The sequence below is a fragment of the Daktulosphaira vitifoliae genome, unplaced genomic scaffold (assembly GCF_025091365.1).
Source record: "Daktulosphaira vitifoliae isolate Bord-2020 unplaced genomic scaffold, ASM2509136v1 Scaffold_3, whole genome shotgun sequence".
In the NCBI taxonomy this organism is placed as follows: domain Eukaryota; kingdom Metazoa; phylum Arthropoda; class Insecta; order Hemiptera; family Phylloxeridae; genus Daktulosphaira; species Daktulosphaira vitifoliae.
The window spans coordinates 24,390,081-24,399,578 of record NW_026099574.1 but is presented as its reverse complement, the minus strand read 5'-3'; the positions used below and the strand labels follow the sequence as shown (position 1 = coordinate 24,399,578).

Below are 9,498 nucleotides of genomic sequence, written 5' to 3'. Positions count from 1 at the left end.
AATTAAACATGGGATAGTTAACCTCTAGTGTACAACACTAATGAGTGCCGGGGCACCTGCCCTGGGCCCCCGCGGTCGTTGTGGCCCTCTCACGGCTAACTTGCTCGAGACACGCAAAACTTTGCGCTGGCACTAAGACTAATCTAAAAATGTTTAAATATTTAAAAATATTACATCACTGTATAAAAATTAATTAATTAAATAAATTTGTTATTTACAACATTTTAAAGTATGAATCTTTATTGATATATGTTAATATTAAGCAGTATATGATAATAATATTGTATAAAGAAAGTTAAATGTAAAAATGTCATCAATATATTTACAATAATTTATTTACAATATCTATCAGCTTTAGTTTTTGCTCTACGATCTAATAGTGATTCATGTAGTTTCCCTTCTTTTTGTGCTTTTTTCAATAAGCTATGTTTTCCTTCTATTACTCGCATCTTTTTATCTTGAAATTTTTGAAACATTTTTCTGAGGAAATAAATAGTTATGGGAATAAATATATAAAGCTATATATAAGTTAGACTAAAAGTTGTTAAAATAATAGGAAAATTATTTTTATTACATTTTCTGAAAAGGTTTAAATAAAGCAACAAATTTAAAATAAATAAAGGTGTTGATATTAGATATTAAAAAAACAAATGAGTATTATGAACAGATTATGAATTAGAGTATTGATAAATACCATATGTTAGAAATAAAAAATTAGTTTTAGTAAACAGTTCTTACACATAATTCTTTTCAATATCTTTAATGTTTCCTTTCTTTTCATCTAACACATTAGACTCTTCTTCAGTATTTTCTGGAGCATGTAATCTAACTTTAACTATTTCATTTGAGCCAGCCGTTCTACTCATAGCAACTAGTGAATCATCTTCATTTCTAATACTAATAAAACATCCAGTAGAAGCCAATATAGCTAATTTATTATCCTGAAAATCATTAATAAAAATTGAAATTTTATTTTGTTTTGTCTATAAAATTATAAATAATATGTACTTTAATGAATTGATATTAATGATTATTTAATAGATAACTTTGGTCACTAATTGTATTTATCAATGGTTTTAGAATTTTTGTAATACTATTACTTTTATTATTATTTATTTAACACCTAATGGTAATGTACAACAAGAAAATATAGTTTAAAAAACTAAAAAAACACGCTTTTAAAGCACATCGAACTAAAAAGTTAAAAATAATTTTTAAAATAATTATGAACAAAAAATACTAGTATTATTGAGATAAAAGCGTGGGTCGCTCAATATACGAAAAATATGACACAAAGCACCCACGCTTTTATCTCAATAATACTAGTATTTTTTGTTCATAATTATTTTAAAAATTATTTTTAACTTTTTAGTTCGATGTGCTTTAAAAGCGTGTTTTTTTAGTTTTTTAAACTATATTTATTTTTTACTTTTTAGTTTCATGTTATGATAGTAGTTACTATCAATATCATGGTTGTTACGGGTAACGGGAAATCAGGGTTCGATTCCGGGGAGGGAGTCTGAGAAACGGCTACCACATCCAAAGAAAGCAGCAGGCGCGTAAATTACTCACTCCCGGAACGTGGAGGTAGTGACGAAAAATGACGATACGGAAATCATCCCTCGTAATCGGAATGAATACTTTATATCTCTTAATTAAAATAAAGCGTGTTAATAAATAAATTTTAATAGTAATGAAAATATATATATATATATATACAAGTAAAGCGACTTAAGTACGTAAACGTATCATGCACTAGGTATAACCGTATTTTGTGGGTGGGCGGGTCGGACTAACGTTATACCTGAGGTATAAACGGTGGTAGGAATATATAAACATATATACGTAAGGCGCATTAGACGCGGGCGGTATTGGTCAGTCAAAATAAAAATTTGTTTATATATATATATAATATTGATGACAAGCACGCGTGTACGGGTACGATAACTAAAAATAAATTTTTATAGGAATAGTGTGCCGTCGTGAGGTGAGCGAGGCGTGGGGAGGGGTGAATGCGTATAACAGTCAAGTCTAGACGACGGAATATGCGATAACGCGTGGCGTTTGGAGAGTTACAAACATACATACATACATACATACATACATACATACATACATACAGGTGAAACTAATATAAGCGTGTTAAAAAAGAACATTTTTAGACTTAAGCGATGAAAAGTAGTTTATTAAATTCATAACTAATATACTATATTGATTTTTATTTGTAAATAATATAATGTATTCAAATGAAATAAATAGTGAAAATAGCATCGTGGTTATTTTTAGTTTTTTTGTATAAATTTAAGAATTCAATACACATATTCAATTTTTTTTTTCTTATAAAAATAAGGATAAATAAATTAAGGAATTTGATAAGAAAATCAGTTTGCTAAGACCTCATATCTTAATAAAACAAATACTAGTGGACAACTAACTTGAAAAATGGGTTCAAACTGTTCCAATAATCCAATAGCATCAGATCTTCCTACAATGGTACCATCCTTATCAACACCCAAGTATTTTCCATAACCAGATTTAAAAGCTACTCTGGTTTCATTTATTGCTATTGCTGTTAATATTTCTTCTGGAAGTGGTCCATCACCTGAAAATATGTGTTTAAAATCATTAAATATCAAAATATTAGTAAATTTTAGAAATTAATGATATAATATGAATTATTTATTTTTACTTCAATACCAAGACTATTTTAAGACCACAAATGCAACTAGACTAAAATATTTGAGGATGCTAATTGAACTCTGCCCTTTTTTATATAATGTATGATAAGTCAATGGGATGATAAGTACCCCTGTGGTCCAAATACACTACTGTTAATTATATTATTCCTACAAGGATATATCATTACTGTTAAGAAAGAGGTAGCCAAGTGATATTATTTGTTGAAAAATTTAAAAAAAAGTTGAAAAATTATTAAATAAATAAAAATAAAAAATAATTATATATTTTTAAATATATATGTCACCTATAAGTCTAAAATTTGTATTCATTTTAAGAGTTTTTTTTAACTTAGAATTATTTTTACAAAAAATAAAAATTAATAAAAAAATTTTCATTTTGACATTTTCAATAAAATACAACAATATTTTATTTTAAATAATAAAGCTAACCTTCATTATGAGGAGGACCAAGTGTAAATAAACCATTATCCATTGCTGTTACATAAGTTTGATTGCCAAATTCAAGGGCGATAGGACCAGATATTTCACTTATTATTTTAGCTTCTGCCCAATTACCTATACAAATACAGTAGAAAAATATTATACATTACATTTAAAAATATATATAAGACAGTATATTTTAACAAATACTAGATCTATTAAATAATTTTTTCTAACATCGAATAGAAAATTTTTTGTTTTACTTTGTTTTCTTTAATTTCAATTATATAAAATATAGTGACTTTTTTGTGTAGAATTTTTATTATTTACCATGACTAATTTTATCTATACTTTCTTCTTTATTTATTTTTGGATCATTATTTTTTGATTTGTCTTTCTTCTTCTTTTTTCTAAAAAAATAATAAAAGAGTTATTAAAAATATTATATATTGTAACAGTTTATTATAAATGAAATATGTTCATTTTACTTTTATTTTAATTTTACTATACATGATAAATAATTCTTATTCTATAAATAATATTCACAAAGTTATATAATATTTAACAAATATAATTGATATTTATTTGTCATAGTGAAACTCTTATTTTTTTGTCTATAGACTTAATACAAAAGAACTCAGATTAATTTTTGCATACTTTAATAGTATATATATATAGTTATAGTTATATATATCTATAATAGGTTAAGTAAAATCTCCTCAGACACAAAACTATAATTTCTTCAAACCTAAACATTAACAACCTGTTATTGCATACAAACAATTTTTGATCTAAAGTTTTTTACCATTACAGTTTACTTATATGCCATAATAACAACTATAGTAGAACTTTAATAAAATAGAAAACCTTAATAAGATCAAATAAATTCTGTTAAAGAAAACTTTGATTGCCTGAAAGAAAAATTTTAGATAACTCGAAGATATTATTTATAGTTTGATGTGTTTTTACAGTGATTTACCTATTAATCTAAACAAATTAATTCTAATAATTTGAATTGATTGCTTTTATTGTGTTAGTTATTGAAATTAATACGAATATTTATTACAACTATTAAAATTAATATCAATTAGGATTATGACTAAGTGTCGTGGATGTATAAATGGTTTTAATACATTCTTAAATCTTAAAGTTAAATTTAAGTTTACTTAAAATAATTCTTTTCTCTGAAACCTTGATCACTAGAAATCTTACCAAACCTTACTATACAAATATCTTACAAATACTTACTTAACTTTTTCATTTTTCAAAATTAATTTTGAAACTCTAACCTTATGATATTCAGACATATTTGAAAATCAACAATTTAACTAAATACAACGGTAAACTGATTTGGTTGACTAATTGTACTTTAATTTACTATTATTATTATTTCAATAAAGAAGTAGACATTATATAAGCAGTACTTAAAATGAATTTTATCGACAAATTATCATAACAATGCATTCTAAAATGTTTTTATAGTAAACAACTATATCAATAGATTGATAACCGTAGTATTCCATATTTTTATCAATTCACGTAAGGGGAACATGTCAAAATGCCTAATATTTGGATTGTTGTTTAATTTTGACTTTAAGCAAAAAAAAAGTTTAATATTCAAGTAATTTTTGTAAAATAACCAGTCGTGCATTAAGCTTTTTGGTACCTCTAAGATAAATTATTCTGATGCTTTCTCTATCACTAACCAAAAATGTTATAATATTATTTTACTCATAAAATTGTTTATTCTAATTATTTCAACAAAATATAAACAATATTATGACGTAATAAGTTTATTACATGTACAATATTTTCAATTGAAAATGTTAAAATATTTCTGATTTTCAAGTTTATTTGGAAAATCCTAAATAAAAAAATGTAAATTATTTATGATTAGAAAAAAAAAACCCAGCACAGTGGGGTCGCGGCATAGTGGAGATGTTGCATAGTTGGGTTCAGTATAGATTTAATCTGACAGTGATTAAAATCGGGAGAGCACCTTTGCCACGAACTGATGATGCTCCGACATTTACATACTTCGACATTTGACAAAGTAGTAATTGTTACGAACATCTGGTACTCCGACCATCTGATTCATAGGTTACCAAAATTATGACGGATTTTACTTCGACATTAAATTTAAAAAATGAGATAGTAAAAACTCCGACATTATCGATAGTTTGATTATGCATCGAAAGTTATATTATATTTCGATTGCATTGTTAGTAATAGGGCGCATTGATCGTATATGTTGCAACGTCAGGGTCACGTGGCTACAGAAACACTACATTATTAAATTAATTATATTATTATTAATAATATTGTAAAATTTAAATTAATTTATTGCAACAAAATATTTGGGAACTCTAATTACATAATTTTTTACCTAATCTAAAAAAATATTTCTATACAACAAGAAATACAAATTAATTCATTTTCGGTATAGTCTATGGCAGAATTTTAGGAGACAAAGCCCCCTCAAGTCTCTCCAGATTGCGGTCAAATCCAAACTGGACTGAATTAATTTCGTTACCCACCTTTGAACAATGAAATGATATTAAATCATATTTTTGTTTGATTTCATATGAAACTAATTGTAATGACAGTTTTAGAGAATGGGATACCGAATATCTTTATAAACGCATCTGTTTAATAACGAATACTATCATCATAAAAACGTACCTCTATATTTTTTAACTAAACTAATTGAATGTTATAATATTAATGTGCTTACAATGTTATAATAAGCACTAATAAGGAGAGGTAAAAAAGATTTTACGTCTGAAAATTGGAATCGCTCTTCTTTCCCCTCCAAAAAAAAATTTAAGGGCTCACACCAGTTATGTTACCTTTATGTACCTATTTTATCAAAAGTCGGATACATTTCGGGGATCTTTATTGTAATAATTATTCGTTAATAGACAGTAATCAATTATAACGCTATTTTATTATATTAATTAATATTTATTAATTAGTGATAAGGGTTATATTTTTCCATCAGATAATATATTGCTACGATATTCATCTACTCCGAAATTTGATAATTTTTTAATCGATTTCGCGAATAATCGATATTCGGAGCTAATTTCATTCGGAGCAATCAACTAATAGTCCTATTCGGAGTATTCGTCGTCGTAGTAACATCCAAAGTTTTGTAACCAGGTATTCGTAGTAATTGTTGTCGGAGTAAATGTATTTGGAGGATTTTTTTACAGTGTCGGAGTAAATGAATGTCGGGGCATCATCAGTTCGTGGCAATCTCCAGAACCCATTAAAATCACTATCATAAGAATCGCTTCGATGCAAATCTGTAGATAGTATTTAATTTTAAAAAATTGATAGATAATTACAAAAGCAACATCAACTCTTATTTCTTTGATTATATTCTAATTAGTAGTTCTTTGATTTTAAAATATAATATATGAATAAATACTAATTATAATTATTAAATTTAGTATGAAATTGATATTCAATAATTTAATATTGTAATTTAAACGGAGAAATTATAAAAATAATAAAGAAGTTATATTTTGCTTTATTTTTACGTGTATAAAAATTTAAAGGGCTTGATACAATAATTTTCAATAAAAACTGTTTGTTACCGTAAATAAATGCACTGGACTACAAGGCACTTTCATCAGAAGCAAAAATATACTTATCTAATTCAAATTTTCCCGTTGTTTTAAAATCTGCAATTAGACTTTTTCTATCACTTCTAATTTTTTATATTATTGCTAATTACATATAAAATAATAATTAAAAGAAAAAAAAAATGTTTTCAAATTATTACTGATTTAATTTTTAATATGTTAAAAGTAATAATTTTTAACCTTCTTTATTTTGTAATTTAAAATGAAAGTTTATAATAAAAAAAAAAATTTCATTTTTAACCTATTTTTTAGGTTCCTTAAAGTTGATGAAAAATTTTTGACAACATTTGTGAAAGATTATAGTAAAAAAAGTTGAATATGTTACCATAACTTTTAGCTCAATTACAAGTTGAAATTGACATCTTTAAATAGAAAATTTTATGAGAATTAAAACTATGCTATTTTTAAGACTAATATGCAGTCAGGAAATTTTATAATTACTATTTACAGTATATTTATCAGAAAAACTCATTATTTTTTTGCATTTTTATCGTAATAGAACACTTAAATAGAAATTATATTAATCATTTCTCAGAAACTTTTGGTATTTAAAAAGATTCTTCAATTGAAATATTCAGAACTAAATTAATTTTAATATTTTACTTTAACTAAAAAAAAAATATATTGATCCATACATCTTTCAAAAAGTTATAGCATTATAAAGTTAAAAATATAAAAAAGAATTTTTTTACAAAAATCGTATTTTTTTTATTAAGTTTAATGTCTGTTTTCACNTGACATTAGAAGTACATTTTGTGCTGGTACATCATGAAGATAAAAAAAACCCAGCACAGTGGGGTCGCGGCATAGTTGGGTCCAGTATAGATTTAATCTGACAGTGATTAAAATCACTATCATAAGAAACGCTTCGATGCAAATCAGTAGATAGTGTTTAATTCTAAGAAATTGGTGGATAATTACAAAAGCTACATTATCTGCTAGTTTCTTATTAATACCCTGATTAAGATAAAGTATGTCGAATGAAAAAGGGATTATTAAAAAATATTATTTCTCATAAAAAAATTGTGTTGATTCGTACACTTTTCAATGAGTTATAGCATTATAAAGTTAAAAATGTAACCAACCCAACCCAACATCAACTCCTATTTCCTTAATTATATCCAGATTAGTAATTAGTTTAATTATATATTATATAATTTTTATAATTAATTATTTTCAAATTATTATTGATTTTTAATATGTTAAAAGTAATCATTTTGAACCTACTTCTTTTTGTTCTTTAAAGTGAAAGTTTTAATAAAAAAAAAATGAATTTATTACCATAACTTTTAACTCAACTTGCAAGTTTGAAATAAATATTATTAAATAGAAAAAAATGAAATTGGTAGATTATTTCAAAAACAACAATAACACTTATTCCCTTAATTTTACCCCGATTTATAACTATAATATATGAATACATAATAATTACAGTAATTAAATTGAGTATGAAAGTGGTATTCAATAATATAATATTGTAATTTTTACGGAGATATTATAAAAATAAAAAGGAGTTGTATATTCATATACTTTTAATGCGTATACAAATTTAAAGGAATTTATGCAATACTTTTTAATAAAAAAATTTTGTTACTTATGAATAAATACACTAAACAAAAGGAACTTTCATCAGAAAAAAAATATACTTTTCTAAATAAACTTTTCGTGATGTTTTCAAATGTGCAATTAAACTTTTTCTATTACTTCTAAGTTTTAATATTATTACTTATTATTAAAAAATAAGTATTTACATATAAAAAAAAATAATTAAGAACAAAAAAAATTGTATTAAATTAATACTGATTTTGATTTTTAATATGTTAAAGGTAATCATTTTGAACCTATTTTTTATTGTCTTTTAAAGTGAAAGTTTTAATGAAAAATACCTTCTCAGCTTCGCATCGAAGCTTAAATATGAATTTGTTACCATAACTAATAGTTCAACTTGCAAGTTTGAAATTGACATTATTAAATTGAAAAAAATGAAATTTTTAAGATTAATATGCAATCTGGAAATTTTATAATTACTAATTACAGTACATTTGTCAGAAAAATTCGATTTTTTTACATTTTTATCGTAATAGATAACTGAAATAGAAAGAATAGTAATCATATCCTAATAACTTTTGGTGTTTAAAAAAATTCTGCAATTGAAATATTCAGAACTTAATTAATTTTAATAATTTACTTTAATTAAATGAACCAATCAAACCAAAGTAGTTAAAAAGATTTACTCAANTTAGCGATTTCTAAATTTGTAATTTTTTTGGATATTTCCCCCATTTGCGGGGAACGAGGGAATTTTTTTCAATTTTTACACAAAAATAGCATTCGGTAGCCGTTTTCACCATGAAGACAAGTCCAGAGGTCAAATTTTTTTTTTTCAAATTAAAGTATATTACATTAGCTTTAATTTAAGATATATATAAAAGTGTCAGACCTTCCGGAACATTTTCAAAAGTTAAGTTGAAAAAGTTAATTTTTTGTGAAAAAGTTGCCATTTTAAATCCCACCCTGTGGGCAGATAAAAGGTCAGATTTACAGAAAAAAAAAGTAAATGATAAGTGAAGACATCAATCGTCTATAAAAAAAAAATTATATTGATATGTTCATTTTTGAAAAAGTTACGGCAGTTTTTAGTAAAATAAATTGAAAAAATTTCGAAAATTAGCGATTTTTAAATTTGTAATTTTTTTGGAGGTTTCCCCCATTTACGGGGAACGAGGGAA

General features: G+C 24.7%; 1 protein-coding gene across 1 annotated transcript; it reads right to left on the bottom strand.

Moving 5' to 3' along the window:
• Positions 1-222: 222 nt before the first annotated feature.
• LOC126900582 (protein FRG1 homolog) lies at positions 223-4,579 on the bottom strand. The gene is made up of 6 exons (XM_050676399.1): positions 4,368-4,579; positions 3,450-3,529; positions 3,129-3,254; positions 2,436-2,602; positions 739-941; positions 223-480 (listed from the first exon to the last, which is right to left on the bottom strand). Exons 1-6 carry the CDS (start codon positions 4,424-4,426, stop codon positions 333-335), a joined length of 783 nt encoding a protein of 260 aa, XP_050532356.1. The 5' UTR covers positions 4,427-4,579; the 3' UTR covers positions 223-332.
• Positions 4,580-9,498: the final 4,919 nt, after the last annotated feature.

What these genes read in the sequence shown, in the direction of transcription:
- LOC126900582 (XM_050676399.1), bottom strand. Translation starts at nt 4,426, where the DNA reads ATGTCTGAATATCATAAGGTTAGAGTTTCAAAATTAATTTTGAAAAAT. An exon ending in TGGTCCTCCTCATAATGAAG is followed by an intron (nt 2,603 to 3,128) that starts GTTAGCTTTATT and finishes ACATATTTTCAG; the next exon opens with GTGATGGACCACTTCCAGAA. An exon ending in GATATTGAAAAGAATTATGT is followed by an intron (nt 481 to 738) that starts GTAAGAACTGTT and finishes TTATTTCCTCAG; the next exon opens with AAAAATGTTTCAAAAATTTC.